We start from the raw sequence: 27136 nt of genomic DNA, 5'->3' as shown, positions 1-27136 counted from the left end.
TTATATTGTGTATAACATCTAGAATATTAATATCATCATGCATCACAATTCAGCAAAAAAACATTTTAGTGTTTATTGTTCATTTAAATACCCTGCAGCACAAATCTCTACATACTGGTTTCAAAGTACTTGACAAGTTCTGCTTCATAATCAAATCTGGTGGCATAAAAGCTATTAAAGCTTCAGCTAAGGCTAGTGTTAGATGCTGGAGGGCAAAATTTGGATACAGCTGTTTCCACCGCTGCTGCTTAAGTACCCACTAATAGCACCATATTCAGGATTTGGACTGTACAACAAAAGCAACAGCCCATGCAGCTAATACTCTGTTAACCTATTTTCTCAGTTCAGTCTCTGAGATGCCATATCCTTCATTTTATTCATCTGAAATTGAGAAACTAACATTTGTATACCAATCCAATTCCATTAAAAGGGAGAAAAGTATCACTATAACAGTGAATGAATTGCAATGACATCTTAAAATACGAATAAAGGAATATACAGAAAGCTTTCTATATATTTTGGCAAAACAATACACTATACACCTGTTTTTACAAGAAGATCTCCAATCTCTTAACCATACAAGTGATGGTGGGGGTCAAAACAAAGTCTTTATGTAATACTACTTCTGATTGCTTCCTAGGCAGAGTTAATAAAAGTAAGGTGCCTGTTATGCAGAAACCTAATCTCCAGAAATGTCTAAACTACAGGAAGGCCATCTCCTATAAAGTTAGTTTTTAATAGATAATTCAATTTCCTTTTTTTGTAACAATCAGACTGTACATTGTAAGTGATAACTACGCTGCATAAATCCATATTGGTAGCAGTCCTATTCGGTAAATTTAGTGTTGAATATTTTTTAGACAAAGTATAGCTGCATTGCACCTGAGTGCAGCCTACATAATAACAGATGCCCATGCATTGAAGGAAATCTGCCCTTGAATTTAACACAAAGCCAATGTTTTAGGTAGTAAGGTGACAGCTGAGAGTAGAGCTGCTACTCAGGTCTGGATTTTTGGAAAGGCCACCAAGGTCCGGGCCTAGGGTGGCAGGATTTTAGCGGGCAGCATGTTGCCCAACTACATCCACATTGGTTCAGAAAAACGGGATGCCCAGGAGACATGATAGTTTTTTAATTTCCTGTGCGCCAATCTCAAGTGCTCCGGTCCTAATGATGAAAATTTGCCGAATAAAAGGGAGGGGACAGGGGCGACAAACACAAGCTGGCCTAGGGAAGCCTGCTATGTAGGTAAAAAGTGTGTGTTCCCACATCTATGGGTCTTCCTATGTGAGAGAGACTGTTCCTTATTTTGATGCCATATACAAATATGCCACTTGTTAATGTGTTTTGAGTGAATAATGAAAGGCAAAGTCTTATCTTTGCCTTTCTTTTCCTCATTTTTTTGCCCCCACTTACCCACCATTATAAAAGCTAATATTTAGACAGGGGGAATATACCTTCCTTTTAACACCCAGTACTCTTCCTACAATATACTGTATACACACTCACATATATAAAATTATATATACAAATACTTATACCAAATGAACTGTAGCTCTTGAGATTATTTTAACATTGGATATTATGCTTGTTTAAGAAATCATCCAAGCCATCTTGAAGGCATTTAGAGAATCTGCCATCACCTAGCAGTATTCCTAGAGTATTCCACAACCTCGCTGCCCTCAATGTGAAAAAACATTTTTTCTGCATCAGTGGAGGGTTTAGTTCAAGTCTTAAAGGATGGCCTCTGGTTCTTTGTTCAGTTTTACCTGAAAAAGATTCCTTGCTATCTGTCTCTACTACTGTACTTGTCCCCTTGCAAACACCCTTTCTCAAGAGAAAACAACCCCACCCTTGATAATCTTTCCTCATAACTTAATTGTTCCATTCCATTTATTCCATCAAATAACATTACCTAGAGTTAAAAAGGTTGTTATCCAAAAAAAATCCCCAAATGAGGCCTTCAGAACACTCCCATTTAGCGAATAAAATTTTTGTCATTTGTATCAAAGTGCATAACCTTGCTTTTATCAACACTGAACCTCATTTGCCAGTTTGCTGCGCAGTTTTCCAACTAAGACAAATTCCTCTGAAAAGTGAAGAGTCCTACATGGAACTTTACATTTTGTACAAATAAGTATCTAAATATATCAATGCTGTGTATATATTTTTATCTTAAATTGTATTATTTTCTCTTAAATTAAAAAAAGTTTGTATAGTACATTATTCCATGACTTGTGTTTTATTCCTGCACAAGTTCTTTGATCCATACTTTGACTGCACTTTTACATAATTATATTGCAATAACAGAGTCCCATTACCGTCCCATTACCAACCAGCACTCTATAACCTCGAAGCTTGACTTATGGAAGGAAGAATTTGCCATAGCGCAAATGATTACTAGTACATTTAACAAGATAATAATAACTCAATACTTTTTTATAAATTTTTGATTTGCCGTATATTTTTTACCTGATAGGTCGCCAAGTAACCATTTTTATCAGATCATTTCAACATTAAAAATGCATCAAGCCCAGTGAAGCAACTTACAATATTCGCAGTAGGTTTCACTTTGCAATAGAAATATTGATATTAACCTATAATCCGTATGCTCTGCTTTGATAAAGCTTTGCATGATTAAAAGTTACTGCACAAAATCTGTCATAAAATGATCAATTGCTGTGTCCTAATTAATAAAATTATCGAGCACCTGATCCACCCTCTTGCTTGCTGCATCATAACACAGTTGGAGTTGAGTCATTAAAATAATTCATTTCAGGAATTAAAACCTGCTGAACAGAAATCTCCTGGTGGTAAACTGAAGAGAGATACGGCTATTTGTTGAATATTATCATTACTACAGTTTACATACAGAATACATGCGCATAGTTGCAATTGCATATTGTTTGGATACAATAAGGGTAGATGAATGGAAACAAATGGTGAAGGTAACCAGTGTGGTTGTGCTGGTTGGGATAGTAAGTGGTACTATGTATAAGCAAAGAGTCATTTACAAGATGTTATGATGGGGAGGATTTGGTAATTAGTGAATTGAAAGTGGTGCAATATTGTCAATAATATGATATATAAGATGATATATAGTGTGAAAGGAAGACATGAGTTGGAAGGAATTGTAGGATCCAGAGCATTTCTAAGGATAGGTTTCATTACCACATTGTTGTGAAATATTCCAGTAGAAAGTGATAGCTAAGAGGGAAGCAAAATATAGCTAAGAGTTGGAGCAAATATAAAAATAAAGAAGAGGAAATAGGATCAAAAGGGAAGGTGGTACGTTGGGAGTTAGAAAGAGACGCTCTCCTTGGACAAGGGTGTGAGCCAGCAGCCAATGGAATGTTTGAAAGTGTACTATTCTTTGGGTTCAGCATTATATACCTGCAAATTTGTAATTGACAACAAACATATGGGCAGCCAAATAGAATGTAGTAAATGGAACAAGTAGTTCTTGGTCTATGTTTGAACAAATGATTGATGATGAATAATATTGATGATCAAATGTTATATAATTGTATCATGTTATATCAGTAATACATAAGATCGCCTGTATATGAGCAACTGCTCTTGGGTACACCAAAAAAAATATCCTTCCCAAACTAGCTCCTACACAGCAGATTCAGTATCTAAATAAACCCATTTCAGGGGCATCTCATTTTAATAGAGTCTCTCCAACTAGATCTTTAGATATTCTCTTCCAAATCTAAATGAATAATTCTAAAGTTTGAGGGATTCAAGAAAAAGTCATTCTTAAAATGTTTAAAAAAAAAGAAACTATATTGTGCATGCCATGTGTAAACAAGAAGCTGCCTCAAGGAACCAGTCTTGAGAACAGGGATGTCAAAATGTTAAATATTTGTAAGGCCCTAAGCAATATAAATGTTCACCGAGCCTCCAGCATTAAAAAGGGTTACAAGTTATTTGCACCCCAGATCATACCAAAGTGTAGACAGTAGAAATAAATACAAGTATTAAAGGAAACAAAACAAATGCTTCTGTGCTGCATTAATATCAACTTCTGCTAAAAATGACCAGCATGAATGAAACCACTGCAGCAGCTAGATAAAAATGAAAGATGTAGGAGGAAACACGTGAAATCTGTTGACAGCGAAGATAATCCATGAAAACTGTAAAATCTTCTTATACCCTAGAAACTATTGAACCAAATGGGAAAAAAATGTGCCCTAAGGCTCAGCAAAGTGTCAAACACGAGGAACACGGGAAATAAGCCATTAGGTGCCTTCAAGGCTTGTAATGGATTTCTGCTTTAAAATATCACTGCTTAAAAATATGTGCTGATCAGAAAATATGGAGGTAAATGCTGCTGAAAACAAATTATTCTTCTGTAATTTGCATTTCATTACCCCAACATTGCAATGTATCTTTTTCAATCTCTTAATTTAATATTATTTAAAAAATATATATGGAAAGAATAACTCCATATGAACTCAGCCTGCAAATAATTAATTCAACAGTCAAGAGCTCAGTTTCAGTGAATAATAGAGGGAAAAATCTATCTGGCAGAATAATAATAAAAATAGCATTTCAGTGTTACAGAGCAGCTTTGCACACTTTCTTGACATGGAGGTGCTTAATAATTTGTTATATGTCAGAGGTATTTATTCTGATTAATACAATAATTACAGATTAAAGGGAACATAAACCTCCAAAACAATGCTGTAGTGATGTGCGGGTCGAGAATTTCTCAACCCTAACCTGCCCCCTCCTGAACTGCTCCCGGCCCAGGCCCACCGCTGCCCACTTTTTATAGACCAGTGGGGGCAGGCGGAAGTCTATAAATTCTGGGCCGGAAGCCGGCAGTACTAGGTTGCAGCGCCCGCCCCGCAGTGATGTAACAAAAGGGGCGGGGGCAGGCATAAGTCTATAAATTCCAGTGCTGGAAGCCAGCAGTACTAGGTTAAGGGTGGGGAGAGCAGGAGAAGAGCTCGACCCGGACCCGCCCATGACCCGAAGATTTTGTGCAGGAGTTGGCCCAAACCCGCCAGACCAGCGGGTTCCCCAAGTTTCGGCCCGGCCCGCACATCACTACAATGCTGCCCTAGACAAAAGTTCAATGGACTGACCAGCATACTTAATATATATTATCAAGTGTAAAGCATTCTTGGGACTATAGTGAGAATTCTGACTGCCCTATGTACTGTGACAAGGTGTTTGGAAAACACCACTGACTTGCAGGAAAGTACATGGGAAAGAGTACATTTAAACTGCAAGATAGGTGTTGCAGAGAGATACTCGGCTCAGGTATGGTTAATATTCCCTCTCAGCCAGGTAATTAAGTGGCAGCTGAGAGAGGAGCTACCTGGGAATGTAAAGGGGCTGGGTGAGCATAGCTCAAAGCTCTCCAAGGAAGTGAGGTGCTGTGAGAGACAGAGCTGGGCAGAAGGAGATTTGCTGCCAGCAAGAGAGTTCCAGAGGTTGGAGCCTAAATCCCTTGTGGGGAAAGAAATAGAAAAGGACTGGCAGAGGCTAGTGAGTCTGAATCCCAGGAGGGTTAACTAGCATGGCTGAGTGTGAAGCCCAAATACTTCAAAGTGCAAGAGGGTGAGAGTTTCCCTTGATGGTGAGCGACCAGAGGGGGAAAAACCCTGAATGTTTTGCAGTGTATTTACTGAACTGTACCCTGCATGTTCTACAGTGAAGTTGAACTGTAACCTGAACATTTTTCTGTTGCCTTTTTGTTGGGAATGTCCAGTGCTTAATAAAGATGTGTGTTTGTCCTAAACCTTGGTGTCCCTGTCTCTAAGCTCCAAATACTATGCTACCTGCCTACCAAACGCTAATTCTCCCATAAAAGTGCATGTGCAGGCCAGTGGCATGTCACAGTACACACTTATCCCTGTTCTTGGTCCATGACATCATGGTGGGAGGCATCACAATGTTTGTCATGTTTCTTTTGGCACCTCCACTTAACATGGGAGTATGCATCACAATTATCCCTACTGAGACATACTAGTACATAAAATAATCTATAGCAGATACAGATTTACAGTCAGCATAATAAAAGAAGTAAAGTCCAGTAGTGTTCCATTAGTGTTCTCCTACTGGAATCTACCTCCAATAAGCGAGGGAACTGAAAGAGACTGAGCACATGTTCCCTTATTTATAACCTAGGGAAAAGTCTGACACCTCTGGCTATGTACATATACCAGGAAACTTTCTCCCCCTAATAAAGGCCCAATCTAGTTATCTAAGCAACCTCCTGGGGAAACTAAAAAATTAAAGTATAGAAACACCTTTACCCTCCTACATTCTCCCCCTGCTTTTCAACATCACCATTCTCACTTGATAACCCTAACTTTTAATATCACTTAACACATTTCAAACTCATTCGAGATTTATAGCTGCATTAAACATGGATGGAACAATCTAACGGTCACCTGTGTGTGACTCCATTTCTGCAAAGAAAGGTGGCTGCTAATGCGGGTTGTGATTCTTTTTTTTTTTACACAGTTGCTTTTTTCCCTCTAATTCAAACATTGAGAATTCAGCTTCCTTCTGTTCTTTCAGATAAATTAAATACATTGTAAAGAATTGTCTACATCATGATTTTAACAAAATGGGAAATTAATAAGGTAGGTATTATTATGGTACAGTGATCCAACATACAAACCAATTTAACATACTAAAGGTGTGACATACATCAAGTAAGAGCAAGACAATTTGAAAAAAAAAATGGATTTGCTTATTATCCTTTAACTCTGCTAATGGAAGCCAACTCATCTAAATAATTAGAAAACAATGACTCTGGGTTCTGTTATTGAAGCAGCAAATAGCAGACTTTTGATATTTTGTACACATTTCATTAAACACTATTTTTTTCTTAGTGAAATGATGGTAAAATGAGATAAAATACATTTTACTGTGCATTTGATTATTGAAATTAAACAATTCCAATCAGACCCAGACAGACAGCTTTAATTTTTTTTCTCATCTGTTCATCCATAATTTTGTTTTACAAAGCATCCTACTGTGTCTTTGTTATTGTAGAAATGGCTAACACATATTATTTTGTTACATTTAAAACAAGAAGACATCTTCAAAACAGTTAGGATTTAGTAGACCCAGAGGTTGCCCATGAGTATAAAACATCTGTGGGGGTCATGCTGATGCAGAATTGTATGCAAGCAAAGTATTTTTCTCAGTTTGCAGAATGAAGTTGGTTATAAAAAGAAATTCGTGGGCCAGGACATTAAAACATTTGCTACTTTTTAGGGGTCATTTACAAAGAAGAACATAGTGTGCACACAGAGCCAGATTTCCTAGGCGGGCGCCCCTAGTCCACCATCACTAGCCCTCTCCCCCACTAATGTGCATGTGCCGTAGCACTGTACATCCATAGTGCACCCCAGAAGGTGGCTGGGCGCCATGCCACCACTAATATTTTGCCACCCTAGGCCTTTGTGACCTCTACACAAATCCGGGCCTGTGCAAAAAAAAAAAAAAAAGGCTGTAGCCTGCTGAAGTATGCTACAGTTTAAACTGATCTTGTATTGTCATTGGTGGAGAGCTTCCTTAGATGGTTAAACTCATGACATTTTAGTCATACAGCCTCCTTCACAGGACTGCCCAACTTTTTCCTTTTAGTAGGTCAGTTTATTAAGTAATATTAACTGTGCTAAGAGACTTACCATCACTCCATTCATGTGATACTGGATCAAATCTGCCATACAGTTCACCAATTGATACAGCTTTTGGATTCATAAAAATATAATCCACTCCATGTTCATCCATAAGCCCTTTCTCTTCAAGGTCCTTTAAAACCCCTGCAAGAACTTTAAGAGCAGAAGTTTTTCCTCCCAAAGGACTTCCAATTAGCATAAAACCATGACGGACAAGCATCATTTCATAGATCTGCAATAAAAGAACAAAGAAATTGCTTGCAAGAAAACCTCTGTTTCAGAACGTACAGCAGAAAATTACAGGTCTCCAGGTCCCCATCAGTGACCCCAAAATTTCCATCCACAGACAAAATGCTTGCTTAGCGTAGGTGGTTTAGTCAAGTTTCTAAACTATGCTATTAAAGGATTTAGCAAACATAAAGTAAGTAGTCCCAAAATACTACAGAACCCCACCTTTTCACGTGGACAACTTTTAAATGAAACCAGAAGAGGGATAATTCCTTAGACATTTTTATAGGAAAAGTAAAAATTTCAACTTTTTAATATAATAATAAAATATTATAGGTATGGGATCCATTATCCGAACCGGAAACCCATAATCCAGAAAGCTCCAAATTAAGCAAAGGCTATCTCCCATAGACTAGATTTTATCCAAATAATCCAAAATAATGATTTCCTTTTTTCTCTGTAATAATAAAACTGAACCATATTCTTGATCCAAACTAAGATATAATTCATCCTTATTGGAAGCAAAACCAGCCTGCTATGTTTATTTTATGTTTACATGATTTTCTAGTAGGTATGAAGATCCAAATTACAGAAAGCTTAGTTATACAGAAAACCCCAGGTCCTAAGCACTGTATTATAAATGTTTCCATTCATATGGAAATGTTACATTTTAGCATTGAGTTCTACAACTACAGCTAGATTCTCTTTTTACATGACTAATTATTGTTCATTACATTTTTATTAAATACGTCTCATTTTTGTCATTCCCTTCTGATCTTTTCTTTATTTGGAACAATACATGTCATGATGATACACAGAGTTTCTACAAATCCATACAGTTATTTTTTTCTAGAGAACAAGTAAATATTATATACATTATGTAGCATATCCTTGGAAATGTACCCATTATGGAACACGTAGGTTGCTGCTGGATTCAAACTCCCAGCATTCTCTAACACAGTGCTGTCTAAATTTTTAAAGTGAGGTTAATTTTTTGGCTCACTCAGATTCTGTTGATCTAATAAGACCACACCTACTTTTTTAAGTCATGCACAAAACAAGGAGAAACCCAAGTAGGCTGAATTTCCTGCACTTTGGTTCATCTTGCTTTTCTGCTCATGAACTAGAAATTCACCTCTTGATTTACCAGGGGCTACCTTTGCCACCATTTGTAACCTTCTGCACATTGCCACTAGTGATGGGCGAATTTGGGGCGTTTCGCCGAACAATTAGTGAATTTCCAGCGAAATTCTCGAAATTGTGAAAAATTCACGAAACAGCACTGGCGTCTCGTTTTTTGACACCGGCGTCCGTTTTTTTGACACTGGTGTCCGTTTTTTTGATGCCAGCGAATATTCATGGTGGTTTCACAAATTTATTTGCCAGGGGTGAATCGTGGGAATTTGCCGCAAATTCGCACCTTGCGAATAAATTCGCCCATCTCTAATTGCCACCTATTGCAAGGTTTTCACCTTGACTCGTGGCAGAAGCAGCACTGGTTTTCCCCCATTTGTCAAGTGTCCCAGCTTTCAATCCTGCACACTGTAGTGTTCATATCATAATACAAATGCTTGCTCATTATAAAGCAGCCCCATGGGGTTAATGCAATGTGTAACCATTTACCAATACAGATTAAAAAAATACGAGTAATAATATGATGATAGTAGAGGATTTGAGGGAATATGAACCCAAATGGAGAAAAAAGTTATTACTTATTATGATTTAACTCCACTATTAGAATTCAACTCATCTACTGTAAATAAACACAATTATTCTGGTAGACTTGTGATGTTTTATACCATTTTAATTTAATATTAAATATATTGTTCTTACAAAATAAATGTAATATGAAATATAGGACATTTTAATGTGCAGTTTCAATTAAATCTTCCAATCAGACAAAGACAGAGCAGTTGTTGCAGGAGTACAAACACACCAAACATTACAAAGCCCATGTACTAGCCTGAAGTAACTATATATCCCTCCCAATGTAGGAATTGGTGTGCAATATACTCAAAACGCATTCATTAAAGAAAAAGTTCAGTTCATAAAAGTTTGAAGAGATTTTGCTGACCTGAATTATCTTTTTGATGAAGCAAGGGACCGGCTGCAGATTCATTTTGCGTGCAATTTCCCCGACAGACACTTCTAGGCTTCCATGGTCAGAAGTTGGTAAAACAACCCCTGGGAAGAGGTCTGATATGATGCTATCAAATAGTGGAATATCATGGGACAAAAACTGTAAATTGAAAGTGATGATAAAAAAAGGATAAGAAATAGCAGAATAAAAAGAAATATAGTGCCCCCAATGCCACCTTGCAAATGCTGCTTAACGTTTGTTTTCTTCAGTAATTAAAAGTATAGTTGAGGTGTTATATTTTTTTAAAAAAAGCAAAGCAATACACTTGCCAGACAGGTCTTTTTTATGAATCTTTGACTTGTTTGAAATTATATTTAAGTACAAAATCTGGCACAAAGTACAGAGGGCAGTTTTGGCTAGAGCTAGGGTTGCCACTGGGCTGGTATTTCACCTGCCAGGATCAGTATTACAATTTTACCAGCAATGTGCGTGAATATTCATTGGCCTGTATGGCCAGAAATAAAAGGTGGCAACCCTATCCAGAGCAGACCAGAAATGTCCTCACCACCTGCCATAGGCCAGGTGGTAAGTACTAGGTCCCATCAAAGCTTTTATCTGCCACTGTTTCTTAACGTGTTCATCCAAATAAAGTTCAAATTAGGGGATAGGAAGAGAGCTCCTGCAGTATGTGCTTCCCCTATCCTACACCTCATGAATACAGCTCTGCTGAATGCAAGCATTGCTTTATTCATGGTAGCAGCCACAGGTCACAAGTGGAGCGCAGGAAGGGTGATTTTAAGAGAGTGAAAGGCATTGTGCAGTATGCAAAAACACAGTATACGGTGTCCATTTTTGGAATTTGCATACTGCCTTCCACTTGGTAAATGAGTCCTCATTTCTGTTGTTGCTGTGCTTCAGATGCATCATGCTTTAGGCATTGATATATTCTGGAGATTTACAGAAATTATAGTCAGCAACATTTGGGCGGAGTAACACTAAGTAAGGTTTATGCTCCCTTCAAACTAACAGCAAGAATGTATCACCTTTTTTTTACTGGAATTCAATATTTTCCTTCCCACACAGTACTGTGAATAGGGAAAAACTAACCTTAAGATACCAGCAATTTGTACAAAAAGCATTATAAATGTGTAAGGATATTAAAATATGAATTTGTAAATTTTGGAAAGAGACCTAAGAATATTTTGAGTAGCATTTTACAGTATTGAGTAGTGACATTCTACAGAACAAATGGCCATATATATTGCAATTAAACTGATGGAGGATGTTGATCTTTTTCCCAGCCTTGTAATTACCAATTGATTTAAAATTAGTTAAATAGCATTTTTAAATCTTGTTCTTGTTTTGCTGCATGTTTTACTGTTCACAGATAACCCCACTGATGTGCCTTGTCAGAACTATTGTACCTTGGGTAGGTTGACGTCATAAATTGACCGCAGCATCAGCAGGTCTTCCTTCTCAGTCGGGAATTTAACCTTTAGATTTCCTGCTGCAGTTAATACTGATTTCACTGCTCTCATGCCATAGTCATAGTGATGCTGAGAAGAAAGCTAAAGGAAACAGGGAGAAATTATTGTGCTAGTATGTGAATGAATGGAACTCTTGGCACTTACGAGTGAATTTCATTGAATGAGTGACTTGCTTTTTCACAAGTTCTTGAATACAAGAGTATTCCACACAAAAGAGTAACCATACAGTACAGTACATTTTACTTTAACATACATTAATATATAAAGGTTTAGCAGAACGGAATGTATAATAATTTTAAATTGTATTTGTTCTTAATAAAAGATTATAGTAGAGACATTATTGTAATGAGGCAAGGGGAAACCAAAAGTAGAATGTGGCTTTTTAATTGCAAATCTTGCCCTGTTTAGTACAAGAGATAATAAAAACAAACATATTTCCTATTTAAAACAAATGGCACAAAGTATGCTCAGCACAAGCCCTATTTATTTAAAAAGGTTAATATCTATTGTTGTTTTATAGACAACTTTAAGTTAGCAAAGAAGAAAGCAAATGTAATCATTTCCATTACAGCATTGTGTTCTCATGTTTTAACAATGTCCACAAGGTCGCAAATGGTACTTGTAGGTTACATTAAACATAAGCTCATGGCCGCTCCTGCCATGAGACAAGGTCCTCAGGAGGCATGTTATCAGGCGCAGCAAAAAGCACAATAGCGCTCACTGCACGAGCGATGCTGCCACCCCTGGACCCGCTCCAATGCTAAAAGTTGAAAGAGCAGGTAGGGGGTGGCATTGGGGCTGCTCCCTTAGACGGCAGCAGCCCCTGAAAACGCCCCTGCATAAGCTGCCATTAAACCATATGTATTGAGGTATGGGTCTATCAATTTAATATTTGTCAGTATTCTATTGTCAGATTCTAATTTTGCCCCTAAACCATTGCACTTACTTTTGCAGTGCCTACATGAACCCAGCTTATTAAAACTTTTTCCTGCTCCCTTCTAATAAGGACTCTATTATGCAGTAACCTCTTATTTAGAAAGCTAAAAAATAAACAGAGAATATTTAATTGTGTTGTTATTATAGTTCTGTTAGATGATGAGGTATAAAATATATGAGGGTAAAAGCAATTCTGCACTGATCACTTGGGCTGTAATAGGACATTGAACATCTTACAAGTTTCAATTCACCAAAACATTTTGAACTCTGGCTTACTGAAAAAGACAACCCAACACAATGGACCTCTGTTTTAATAAAATCCCATCCAGCTGTCTTTATATACTGTAACCTGTGGTTATATCTCCTTGCTGGACCCTGTTCTACCCATGTGGAGATAGAAGCATTTTACTTTTCTCAGTCTTATTTTAACTGCATGTTTAGTTTACAATTTATGAAAAACCCCTAACTTAAATTAACATGTTTATTTTTAAAGAATACCTCAAAACCCTTACTGAAAGTGAAATATACCTCTATAAGATCCTAAACTAGATTCACATTAAAAATGCAGTTTATTAAAGTACTAACTGACCATGTCTTTTTTGCAGTTCCTTTAAACCTTGAAGAATTGCAAGAATCAGATAAAGCATCAATTACCTAGTTACAAGTGTCAGTATAAAAGGGGCAATGAATAATGAAATCACATTGCTCAAAGCTGGTCGGATATAAAATCTATGAGCTTCAGGTCACATATTCACCCTGAAGGGTAATGGTTTTCTGTAAGACCAATGGCCCCATATCCATCTTGTTTCATAACTAAGAAAAGAAAATAGACCCAGAGAAAAAAAAAAGCCACAAAATATATTTTTGAAACAATACTAATCTATATGAATGGGTCTTGGGAGCAGTCGTATCTAATATATATGGATGGGGCTTAGCTGCAGTCAGATAACTGTGGAAGAAAATAATCTTAGCTGTGCAGCCATTTAAGTTAGTGTGAGAAGGTAAAGAAAAGATGTTGATTAATCACAGATCAGAAATGTAACTAGATGAATGAAGACACTTGAGACACAGTTTAATTGTCCAGAGCATATGTATGCATAAAACACTACGAGAAAAAAATTAGACTGGCTAATGAAATTGAAACTTTGAATGAGATGACATGACTGCAATAAATGCACAGATTTTAATAGGTCCAGTTCCTGACTGATTTAAGGAAGAAACTTTTTTATAATTTTTAAATTTTAAGAACTTGAATATTGCATAGTACTACATTAACAACTATTTCCAGTATTTAGATTTTTGCTATAAGCAGTTTAAGCATCCAACTTCCAAAAAAAATCACTTCTGCAATATTGGGTTTGGGATAAAAATGGATAATGAACGAGAAAACAATTTTTAGTAGAAAATAAAAGGAAGTTCTGGTTGTGATGTCACTACAAACAGTGATGATCTTATTGCAATAAAATTGGAATTAAACTGAAATAAATATATATATCTTGGTTGTTGTTAAACTGAACTAGGTCGTGCAGGCTCCCTTGCTTAGAACGAGGGAAGGGGGGGTTGCCTCTTCCATAGAAGTGGTTAATATGATTTACCCTTCATTTATTCCCTGTGGGTTTTCCATTGATAGCAAACTATGACTTTAAAAGAGTCCCTTGGGATTCCATACTGATGATCTCTGGATGACAGTGGAAACAATCAAACCAGAGGTGCTAAATAACATCGGATGAGATGAAGGTTTTTTTTCAAAATCATAGTTGAAGAAATTTGTGAAAACAAATCCTTACTTTATGTAGAAATTGGTTGCAAGTGAGTTCAAAGCAGATTTGTAAGGAAAACATTCCAGGATGTCAATACTAGGACCTTTTCAAGCTATTAACCCATATACTAAAAACATCACTCCCGCACCTATCTACAGACCATTTCATACTTCAAAAATCCACATCTTTGGAAAAAACCCTTTATGGACACTTTGCTATTGGTTATTAGTTTCACATAAGTTGTTTTAATTAGAATTAGAATTTCGAGATTTATCAAACCCTGGCTCTTTAAAAATTTAAATTTGACTATTCACAACCTACAACCTACCGTGTTCATGTATAAGTCAATGGGAGAGGTCCAGGGACCAAATTGAACATGTTACTAGCCTTCCTAACATTTAAATACTTTTCAGAGAAAAAACTCGATTAGAGTTTAGTCTAATTAGATTCTAATTTGCTTCACATTTTCAGGTCGGTAATATTCGTTCGAGTTTTAGATATTTGATTTTTTTATAAAATAACCCCACCAATCAAATTTTGAGTATATTCAGTATATTACATTCATAATTGATGGGCACTGGACATTGGGTTTTAATCATTTATTAAAAGTTGTGTTCTATTAACCAATCACCCCTGAGTTGTCGGATGTGATGGATGGGCAGGTGCAGTTACATGGGTCGCTTCTTTTTCTTTCTTCATCTTTGTTATATTCATATTTATTAGAGTTAAAAACAATTCACATGAATTCGAAATTCGACCTCTGTGCCTCAAAGTGTTTTAGGGTTGTTTTTCAGTTAAAAAAGCAATAAAAATGTGTCATACATATGTCCAGAATCAAATACATGGGCCCTTATTTACGCACATTTTGCAGAGTACTTTTGCTTTTTAAATGTTTTTTTTAACTATATCCCCCCAGAACCCCCTCCCCACTGCAAAACTGCTGTGAATTCAGCATTAAAAATATTCTTCTTGCCCCGAGCTGGTCATCAATAATGTAACCAATTAAGGAAAATATAATTGGACTCTATTATTAATAATAGGCAAATACGTATCTGGGCAATAACCTATAGCAAACATACAGTGATAAGATTTGTGCAGACATTGGCAGAAAGAATAAAAAAAAAGGGGGGAGAGGGAAAGTGAATAACTAATATATGATGTCCTAGCTTAACATAGCAACCTTTCTGATAATTGGAAAGGGAAGATGAAGTACAATAGAACCCCCATTTTACATTTTCCAAAGAACCAGGAAAAATTGTGAAAAATCTGAAGAAATGTGTTAAAGAACGTATTCTTCAAGTATTGAAAGGCTATAAGGACAGGAGTCGGTTTTACTTTAAAATACAATTTTTACAGTGTTAACGACAAGAGATAAGCATCTCAGTATTAATATAACTCTAATGGGGGCATGTGCAAGGCCTATCCGACAATCAGATGCATAATCTAAAGCAATAAGTGCATGACTGTATATGGTGCAGACTAATTGGATGTGGCTATTTACAGGTAGAACCATGGCAAAATATACATCTGGCTAATAATTTAAACCATTTATTTCACCAATAATAACATTCACAGAGGACAAATAGCCATTTTGGGCAACATTGTGTAAAATCAGGGTGGAATCACAAAAACATTGTAAAATGTGGGAAAACTTAAAATCAGGGTACTTAAAATTGAGGTTTCCCTGTTAAGTGCATGCAATATGAATTCTAATTTCAATGAACAAAAAAAGTGAGATTACATGGGAAAAGCAAAATGGAATGATAGTCTTACCTGCTCAGAGCAGAGCCTGTATGTAGCAACAATTTTAGCAGCAAGGCTACGGGCAGCAACAAAGCCCATAGAATATAAAGAGATTTCAGCAATTAAAGCATAATCTGGAACCATCATTGCCACAGTACGGAAAAGAACCTGGAGTAAATAAACACAAAAGGTTACAGAGAAACTCAATGTAATTACTGTGCACATTGCTTATCAATTATTTATTCAGCAAGTCCTGTGGAGATGATGTATTGGAAAAAGGGGACTTATGACCTTGTTCTACAGAGCAGAAGATGCAATGAAGGATCCATGAGAACAAGCTAATAAAACAGAACCTTGCTGTTGGCATTGTATTGATTTAGTTTTCATTTGAAGCCAGACCAAAGTGTCATTGACTTTGTTAGTAAATACATGTGTCTTTAACAAAAATTGCATTTTAAGTATGGATCTCTGAAGTATGTGGCAACTCAACCGAAGAGAGTAAAAGTTTCTATATGAAGGATATTAAGGGGCTTGTTTATTAAGGTTTGAGTTCTGTTATCCTTGAAAATTTAACACATTTTCGGGTTAAAAAAAATAAAAATGTTCAAGATTTATTATACACCAACCCTGGAAAAGCTTGAATCTGAAAATACACCATCTAAAACCTCTCATGGTCATGTAGGAGCCAATTGCAGAGGTCCCTTGTACCATTTAAAGATGTTAATAGCCTTCATGATGTTTTCAGGTTTCCGAACTCGAACTTGCAGAATAGAGTTTTCTCCTAACTAAGAAACCATTTAAACATTCAAACATTCATTTGAGGTATAAAAAACTCGAACATTCGGCCTTTGATAAATAATCCCCTAAATGCGAAGCTCTTTGAATACACTATAGTTTCTGAAAGGTGTCTGTCTACTTGAACTTCAAGTGGGATTATGTAGCCTTACCACATTGTGAGAGTGCTCAGATGTATTAGACTGAAGGGCACAGAAATTCTGTGTAAATCCTCTATAATAATAAAACAGTACTGTATCATATAGGGTAACTGAGCAGCATAACTCAATATGGTCATACAATAATTTTATTTGGTTTACTTTTAATATTTAAATGAATTAATAGATAGCGATGGACGAATTTATTTGCCAGGCGCAAGTTCACGGTGAATTCCCGCGTTTCGCCACCGGTAATTAAATTCGCAAAACTGCAGTGAAAATTCTCTGGCGTCCGTTTTGGACACTGGCGCATTTTTGCCTGCAACGTTTTGTGAATTTTTCGTAGTTTCGCAAATTTGACAGGAAATTCGCAAATTTTGCGGCGAAACAAAAATGGTACAAATTCGCCCATCACTATAAATAGACTTAAGGCTTGACCCCTTATCAAGAAAAACCAAGGTCCTAAACATTCCAAACACTAGATCCTATAGCTGTACAAGGAAAAGCAGTTTCTCTATCTTAGACTCAATCTCTTTTGCTTTTTCTATATCCATTAACATTTAATAAAATCTACTCTATAAAGTAAAGAAAATAAAACTTTAAATAAATGTATTGTGAAAAATCTTGCCCTGATTTATATTTGAAGAAACTCATAAAAGGATAAAATAGTTTCTGCCTCGAATCTATCTCTGATTAGCAAGATAAAGAAATTAAATAGAATTCAGAGTATCATGGATGTCAGCACTAATTATAATTTTAATTGAAAGCTGGGTTCTAATGAAGAGAAGGTAAGGTCTAGGTCCAATGGGAATACTCTCTATATGACTTAGAGAAAAACGCAATAATATCTAAAGTAAAACATAATTGTGAGGAAGCTTGTAACCTGCTGTTATTACAATATTAAGCTGTTGTTACAGCTTCACAAACCTAAGCTACTGTACTTCTCAGAGGATCTCAAGTTGTTATAAATGTAAGGATTTGTTATATAAAATAGTACATTATTTTATGTAATAGTAGAAAGGATTTTAAAAATTATTTTGTATTCAGAAATGATCAGAGTTATTAAAAGGATACTGGAACCTATTGGACCACAATTTGGACTGACACTGCACTGCGCTTTATTTATTCCTGGCAAGTTATTGAAGGGTTGCATGAAAAGCCTTTCCCTAAGACCTAGGGCATAGCTAAGCATTGGTTCTCTTATTAAAGGTTAAAAACTGTTTGATATAAAGTATAACACAAAGACCAGGAAACACAATGCTTTACCAATCAATTCCTGTCCCACATTCTGTGGTTGAGGTATCGCTAGCTCAAGCTACTGTGCATATTAAAAATACATTGTGCATATAAAAATACCTTTCTGGAACTTAGAGACTTTTAAAAAAATGTACTTATGGGTTAATGCTACATGGGGGTTCAACTATATACAGTACTTGAATTGACTTCTTTACTCATTGTCTAAATACCACAGTCATTGCAAAATTATCCTATAATGTGTCATTTCCTTTTGTGTTTTTATTGAGGAAGTTTGCCACACTTTGTGCTATATTTCTAATAACAGATACCTCTGGTAGACTATTTATATGCAACATCATCAAGTAAAACTAATGAGTTACTGGAGTCTTAGGATTCTGATGATGGCTCTAATAAACCACAAGTATGATCTGCATGGGATAAAGTATAGAGAGAGAAAAACCAATAAATTAAGTCTTAAAGGAATTGTTCAGTATACAAATAAAAACTGGGTAAATAGATGTAGGCTGTGCAAAATAAAAAAAATATAGTTAAGCAAAAATGTACTGTATAAAGGCCGAAGTGACTGATGTGTAACATAATAGCCAGAACACTACTTTCTGCTTTTCAGCTCTCTAACTCTGAGTTCTGCACTTGTTTTGCTTAATTGTCCCTTTTGTAAAGGAATGCATTAGCTTAAATGATCTTTATTAATCTGATTATATTTCTCCTAAATGGATACAAAGGTAAAATAGTCAAAGAAAGGGTCAGTGTTTAATATTACCTTTAAGTTATCAGGTAGCTCAGCTCTTCCTGCATATCCAGGATTCATAGTTATAAACACTGTACATGATGGATCCAAACACATTTCTGTACCTTCAAAGATGAATGTTTGAGCCTGCTCAGATATGGCTCGCTGAATTGTTTGAATTTGCTGGGCTACTACAGAGAGTACCTGTAAGCAAATGTAATGTGAACTTGTCAGAATAAGACTAATATGGTGAAAAATACATGTTTCAAAAATACATTGCTTATATACACCGTAATTAAATGTAGTCAATGCATTATCCTCTTCGGGTATTATGCAAAATAGAGCTAGGCTTCATTTGAATCAAAATGCTGCTTCTTTTACCCATTCTTGGCAAAGACCAGTTTGCCAAGATCTGAAGCGCTGATTTAATTTTGTTTTCACTAACAAAAATGAGAAATTAGCAGCTGCACATACAAACAGGAATAATTTTATGTATCTGTTTACATTTAATCAGGCTTAATTTTCTGATGATAATTTCCACTAAGAAGCTCCAAAAGAGACAGAAAAAGCTGCTCCAATATACCAAGCCTAAAGCAATATAAAAAAATAAACCAATTCCACCTTCCACACATACATTTCATAACTAGCAAGAGTAAAACCCCATAGGCTCTGTCCCTGGAGGTAACATATTGCAAGAGTCTATACTCCTTTATCTCCTAATATCAGTCGCTGTAGCAGAATTATGTTGTTTATGAAAAACACTGAACAATGTATAGTAGTAATGGGTGAATAAATTCCCCAGGCATGGATTCACAGGGAATGTCCACATTTCGCCGCCGGTGGATGTTTTCGCGAAACTGTGGCAAAAAATTTGCTGCGTCAAAAAAAATTGTCATGCATAAAACTTGTTGCATACATAAAAATTGTTGTGCGTCAAAATTATTGGGACACTATTGACTTTAATGTATTTGGACAATATATTTGCACGTATAAAAATTATCGATTGCGTCAAAATTGTTGTGCATCAAAATTATTTTGACGCCCATTGACTTCAAATGGTTTTGTGAATTTTTCGCTGATTCACCCTTCACTACTGTATAGGTATAATAAAATTATATCAGGGTAAAATTCATTAGCCTAGGAATAATGATTTATTTAAATTATTTAAATTATTTAAATTATTTACACCATTAATCATGAATTGTAAAATATTAAATATCGATAACTAATAATAATTATTATTAATGCCCTTGTGTCTTTATTCATTTACAATCTACGATATATACTATAATTATGAATTATTAAATATTTATGACATTATTGACACATTGACATTAATTTCTTACAATCATTTAATACATTAAGATGAACTTAAACTTCTTAAAATTTAAAATTTAACGTTTTTTGTTAAATGTTCATAGTTAATATCCATTGAATGAAATTGAGGGTTTATTTATTTGTTAATTCATTCGTTTGTTCATCTTTGTATTTTCCTTGGCTTTTCTCATAACTTGCTTTCAAATAACATTTTCACCTATATTTTAACAACCGAGTGTGGTTCTACACGGCAGATTTTTAATTAACTCATAGTAACGCTAAGGGCATCGCTAACATCTGTGTTTTATTCCAAATGATTGAATTAAATTAGTGATGTCATTTCCTTTGAGAATTGTTTCAAAAAGCCGTTGAGAGTTTGTGTGAACTTGTGCCTATGACTACGTATCGTATGGATACGAAACGCGTCAGGACAGTTTGGTTTTAATGATTTGAAATAAAAGTTGTATTTTACCCATTTCGAAGTGACGTCCGGCAGTGCTTGCCTTTTCTTCTATACTTGACAGTGCACACACCCCCTGCTACGGGTTCGGGGCGACGCACCCGGACCACTAAAGACTACGGGTGAGTGCTTTCCCATTTTTACATCAGCGACTTTTTCTTTGATTATTCGTTCAAGTGCTGGACCTGGGGTCTTTACACCCAGGTCACGTTTGTTGCTGGGTGAGCAAGATTTTCTTTTCTCATCCAATGAAATTCCTTTCATTTATTCACATATGACCCTCTGCGAGACTGTGCAGCTTTAATTTTCTTGTTTATTAATAAAATTATATACAACAATGCTGGCGTAGAGTTTAATGTATAACTCCATTTTCATGGCTGATAGCATGATTCACATAAATGTTGCTAAAAAAGCCTACAAAGCTTAATGGTAAAAAAGAAATCTTGTAATTTCCCCATTATCCTTTCTAGGTAATGCTGAAAAATGTATAACAAATATTACAGCAAAAATAGAAAAATGTATCTGCTGCTACAACTCTGACTTTTGAATGAATTCGTAATATATAGAAATGTGCTGTTATAGGGAAATTTCCTACTTCACTATGTTCTCTGCTAAAAGTTTACTTTGTCTTTGTTATGAACAGTATTTTCTTTCTCCTTTCTGTGATTGCTGAATTATCTTATCATTTTCATGTCCCTCATTGTTTGGTGTCATCTTTCTTTCATTCTCCGTTATATTTTGACAATTTGTCCTATTCTCATAGTTGCAAAATAATAAAGGTTTAGGGAGGATTAGCCTCCTGAAAAACAGACCGCAATGTAATTTTTGGTCTATTCTGCACTGGTACGTGGCCTGATTTATATCCTATGTAAATGTTGGCTATATAATTTAAAACAAAACTATAGATCTTTATGCTGCATGGCTCATTACCAAACAGTTATATAACTATTAAATAACACCATACAAAGTCTGCATCTGTACTGTATGTATTTGATTTTGGTCTCTTGTACATGTAAGATTTGAATGCTTTTGTGTGTATCTGATTCTCGTGCAACTAAAAAATGCTTCCCATTTTAAGTGTTGTATGATGCATGTGAATGGCATTAATATACAATCCAAATATAACATATATGCAGATCTGTACCATACCTATGCATCAGTATTTATCAGTATCTTCAGCCTGAGTAAACACAGTCCTGTTATTCTCTACATTTGCTGTCTTATAGAGAGTATTCTGGGAAATAAATGCCTACTGTTCAGGGTTTTTTTCCAGTTACTGTGCAACAATACACACACACATACTTCAGTGAAAGCAGTGTGAGTGCTATCTCAATAATTTTTTTTTACAACCAATTTACAAGAGAGTCACTCAAAAATGAGGTTAATCTCACTGGACTTAATGTAGTGCAACGCTTATGGAGCTGCAATGCAAATAATATATTTTCAAAATACTTATATATGATAAACAAACAATGGATGATTTTATATATATATATATATATATATATATATATAAACATATATATATATATATATATATAATATATATATATATATATAAACATATATATATATATATATAATATATATATATATATAGATATATATATATATATATATATATATATATATATATATATATATAGTATTGTGCCCTCAAATGCAATATGAGCACATGAAAGTGCCAAATTTGAAAGTCAATGTTCAATTTCAGCATTTACATATGCACTTGTCAGATTTGGAACTTGCATTGCATACTAAGATGTAGAGAAAATGGTGTTACAATTACCTCCAGCTCAATGCGATTAAATTCATCAAAGCATGCCCAAGCTCCAGACTGTGCCAGACCTTTGAAGAATTTCCCCATAGCTTTATAGTCTAGTCCATCAGAGCAGTTAAAAACAACACACTGAAAAAAAAAGATTCAGATAAAGGTTTACTTTTTCATGGCACAATGAAGTTAAAGCATATAATTATAACCGCAGATACAACAGAATTCAGAGACAAACTATTGATGTGTGTTGCTGTATTTTAAATAAGGTTTTTCTTCTGATTGAGTATATAGAGGAAGGCTTTATAAACTGCGTAGGAAAATGCACCTTAAAGACATTTACTTGATTGGATAATAATAGTCAAATAGCTAATATCTAATGAATTAACAAAGAAGGTAAACCGATGGTCACGTGACTAGGTTTAGATTTTTGACACAGTAGATTTTTCCACAGTACTACTAGAGGATGTATGCAATTCTATAGATATTAAAGAAATTGTTCAGTGTAAAAACAAAAACTGGGTAAATAGATAAAGAATGTTTCTAATATAGTTAGTTAGGCAAAAATGTAATATATAAAGGCTGGAGTGACTGGTCGTGTAACATAATAGCCAGAACACTACTTCCTGCTTTTCAGCTCTCTTGTTTACACTGACTGGTTACCAGGCAGTAACCAATCAAAGACTTGAGGGGGGGCATATGGGTCATATATGTTGCCTTTGAATCTGAGCTGAATGCTGAGGATCAATTGCAAACTCACTAAACAGATATGTCCCATGTGGCCCCCCTTCAAGTCGCTGACTAACTCAGAGTTATAGAGCTGAAAAGCAGGAAGTGGTGTTCTGTTCTGTTAAACATCCAGTCACTACAGCCTTAACACATTAAATTTTTTGCCTAACTAACTAAATTATTTTGCACAGCCTATTTACCCAGTTTTTATTTTTCACCGAACTGCTCCTTTAAAGCATAATTACACTTTTCTTCCATACCAGAGGTAATTTGCTAAAATGGCGCTGCACAAAATGAGCTAAATATCAATGTAAATTGCCATGTTTCTACCCACTATGCAGCATTCTTACCCAGCATTCCAATGCAATTACAGTCAGCAATGTTATGCGACTTGTAATAAATTGTCAAATATTAAGATAAAATATAAATCAGTGCCACAGGCTTTGAAAAAGAAACATACAAATAACAGAACCGAGCACAATATTGTTGTTGACATTGTTCAGCACTAACACCAGGGTGTTGCAACACAATTTAGTTTGTGTCCAGAACCATAGAAAGTCTGTTACAGATTTTTTTTGTATTTTTTGTATTTCTAAAGTGCTGTAGTGCTTTTTAAGGCTTTTTTTCAAAAAGAAAATTAAACTCAGCATGAGAACTACCCACTCTCTAGTGAGATTAGCAACTATCTACTATCTATCTACAATGTCCTCCAAACCACAGCAACTGTTTGCCACATTTAACTCACTCCTATGCCCCCTCCACCTATTAATGTTACCGCCCAAGACCTTGCTCATTTCTTTAATGAAAAAATCGATTTCATTAGGCTGTGCATACCGTCCGACAACAATCTCAGATCAACGTGCAGTCCACTCACATCTACTTTGCACTCCTTCACCCCTGCAACTCTAGATGAATTTAGCAAACTTCTAGCCTGCTCAAAACCCACCACCTGTTCCCTTGACCCCATACCCTCTCGCCTCCTCCACCCAATCTCTGATACACTCTCTCCTGCACTTACCCACCTATTTAATCTTTCACTCTCTACTGGTACCTTTCCATCATTATACAAACAAGCACTAATCTCTCTATCCTCAAAAAACCGTCCCATGATCCCAGCTCTCCCACTAACTATCGACCGGTCTCCCTTCTTCCATTCGCATCCAAATTACTAGAAAGGCTTGTTTACAAACGCCTGATCCAGCATCTCACTCACAACTCCCTCCTCGACCCCTTGCAATCTGGCTTCGCCCATCACACTCGACTGAAACTGCTCTCACCAAAGTAAACAATGATCTTCTATTGGCAAAGTCTAAAGGTCACTATTCCATTCTAATCCTTCTAGATCTCTCTGCAGCCTTTGACACAGTTGACCACACACTCCTCCTTGACATTCTACACTCATCTGGCATTCTGGACACTGCTCTTTCATGGTTTACATCTTATCTGTCTGACCGTTCCTTTAAAGTTTCCTTCTCTAACTCTACTTCTACTACTTTCCCACTCTCTGTTGGAGTTCCTCAAGGCTCTGTTCTTGGCCCCCTGCTGTTCTCGCTCTATACAACTTCACTAGGAAAACGTATTCAGTCATTTGGACTTCAGTATCGCCTTTATGCTGATGACACCCAACTCTACTTGTCTACTCCTGATCTTTCTAATTCTGTCCTTTCCCAAGTCACAGACTGTCTCTCTGCTGTCTCCTCCTGGATGTCACAGCGCCACCTGAAACTGAACCTTTCTAAAACAGAACTCATTATATTTCCTCCAAGATCTTCCCCTGTCCCTCAGATATTACTCACTGTAAACAACACCACCTTTCATTCCACCACACAGGCACGCTGCCTAGGAGTTATCTTAGACTCACATCTGTTTTTTTCACCACACATTCAAACACTTGCAAAATCTTGCAATATTCAACTGCGCAACATTGCATGAATACAACCATATCTCAGTTCAGAATCAACTAAAACACTGATTCAGTCTCTCATCATCTCCCGCCTTGATTACTGCAACTTACTCCTCACAGGTATTCCAACAAGTCACCTTTCACAACTCCAATCTGTTCTAAACGCGGCCGCTAGACTCATTCATCTAGCTCGCCGCTCAACATCAGCTGCTCCCATATGTATGTCCCTTCACTGGCTCCCAATCTCTTCTAAAATCAAATTCAAATTACTTACACTCACATTCAAGGCCCTTAATTATGAAACCCCTCCCTATATTTCATCTCTAATCTCCAAATACACTCCAACTCCTTCACAAAACATTCGCTCTGCTTCTGATCTTCACCTCACTTCTCCTCTGATCACTTCTGCCCATTCTCGTCTACAAGACTTCTCTCGGGCTTCTGCTTTTCTCTGGAACTCTCTGCCACAAGCTGTCAGACTTTCTCCTTCTTTCCAAACTTTCAAGCGCTCCTTAAAGACCCATCTGTTTTAAGAGGCCTATTCGATGTACCTTAATTAATCATTGCTGTATCAAAAATGACAAAGTGTTTATATAATCCTAATGTCTCAATTGTACCCTAACCTTTAGTTTGTAAACTCTAATCTCTAGGTCCTTCTAACCCTATTGTACTCTGTAATCCATGTTTGTTATCCACCATTTATTCCCTGTTTGCTATAACTGCAGTAAAGCACTGCGTAGCTTGACGGCGCTATATAAATAAATGATGATGATTATAACTTACAAGATTCTTGATATCAAAACAGCATCCCGGGACCAATTCCAGAGCATTTCTCTTATGCATAAAACGTTAAAAAGCAGGGGCAGGGCCCATAGTGTAATTCACTTTTATTTTAAAAAGGTTTTAAACATAAATAAATAAATTTACTTAAGTCACACTTCTGAGTGCACATGAAACAGTCACTTTCTCAGGTGTTATAAAAGCAGATTGTGGGGCTGAACCAATGCAAGGAGATGTGTTCTGCCGACATCTACCTCCCTTGTCTCCCTGTGCATCCATTCACTGCTGTGGCTGGAAGTGATGCCATGCCTAATCTTGCAAATTTTCTTTTATCTTGCTATTTTAAAGGGAATCTGTCGTCATTTTAAACTTTTTTTTTTTTGCATTTTTATAAAAAACACACATCCATAAACACTGTCTGGCAAATAAAATGTTAATCCACAACTCCATGCATAAGTTATTTTAGTTTGTATTTTGTCATGGGGGCTTCCATTTCTGCTCATTACATATTCATTCTGTGCTGCTCTAACAGCAGGCACAGCATTACCTGTGTGCTTGGAGGCAGCCACTCTGTAATGAAAAGCCAGGTCGTACTACGACATGAGAATCTAGCTGTACACTCCCCCTCCCCTCTCTGCCCATGCGTGTGATGTTTGGAGGAGAGAGGTCACATGGTTGCAGGGAACCAATTACTTTCACTTTCCTAAGTTCTGCTCTACAGCTGCACTAGCAGCCCCTCCTCCCACAGACACTATCAAAGCTCCTGCCTTCTGTAAGTGTGTTCTCTGCATTCCTTTGGAGGGGGGAACTTTCTCTCCTTGCTGCCTTCCTAGTTAGTTTTACTGGTTACTAGATGAGGTAAAGGAGCTGTGAGTTCCCTCTGCTATCCACCTCACACAGACCTTGCTCCTTTCCTGCCTGCAATACTTCTTTTTTCATTAACTACTTACAAGTATGTCCTCCCTATTTTTATCCTTTTTTTCTATTCCCTGTCATCAGTCCTGGGAGTGTACTCCTGTGTTTCTGCCATTCATTTTTGTGTAAACAAATATAATAAACTATCTATATAAAATATTTTTTCCAGTGCCCAAAATGAATTGTGTGTGTGTATATATATATATATATATATTTATTTTTGAAACGTAAGTGGGGGCAGTGATCACAGGACTCTTATTTCAGTCCTTCTGAAGTGGTGTCAGTGAGAGCTTATCTTGATTCCTGCCTATTGTTCAATTGACAGGCTCAGCAGACAAGGCTCTATTTACATTACAGCAGCTTGTAGGAGGGAGGGGTAATGACATCACTCCAACTTGCAGTGCAGCAGTAAAGTGTGACTGAAGTTTATCAGAGCACAAGTCACATGACCTGAGGGCAGC

The 27136-nt window shown here is 36.2% G+C and overlaps 1 protein-coding gene across 4 annotated transcripts in view; it reads right to left on the bottom strand.

Annotated features, from left to right (window-relative positions):
- LOC108711038 (dynein heavy chain 3, axonemal) overlaps positions 1 to 27136 on the bottom strand; it is a 555753-nt gene that overhangs the window by 250617 nt on the left and 278000 nt on the right. For all 4 annotated transcript variants that reach the window (XM_018252361.2, XM_041586281.1, XM_041586280.1 and 1 more), the window contains exons 29-34: positions 22367 to 22486; positions 18834 to 19004; positions 15915 to 16052; positions 11383 to 11526; positions 9953 to 10117; positions 7660 to 7882 (exon numbers count right to left, since the gene is read on the bottom strand). In XM_018252361.2, coding sequence (XP_018107850.1) covers positions 7660 to 7882; positions 9953 to 10117; positions 11383 to 11526; positions 15915 to 16052; positions 18834 to 19004; positions 22367 to 22486 — 961 coding nt within the window. The remainder of the gene's footprint in view (positions 1 to 7659; positions 7883 to 9952; positions 10118 to 11382; positions 11527 to 15914; positions 16053 to 18833; positions 19005 to 22366; positions 22487 to 27136) is intronic.

This window comes from Xenopus laevis, chromosome 3L (assembly GCF_017654675.1).
Source record: "Xenopus laevis strain J_2021 chromosome 3L, Xenopus_laevis_v10.1, whole genome shotgun sequence".
Lineage (NCBI taxonomy): Eukaryota > Metazoa > Chordata > Amphibia > Anura > Pipidae > Xenopus > Xenopus laevis.
This window is presented reverse-complemented; position numbering and strand designations above follow the sequence as displayed.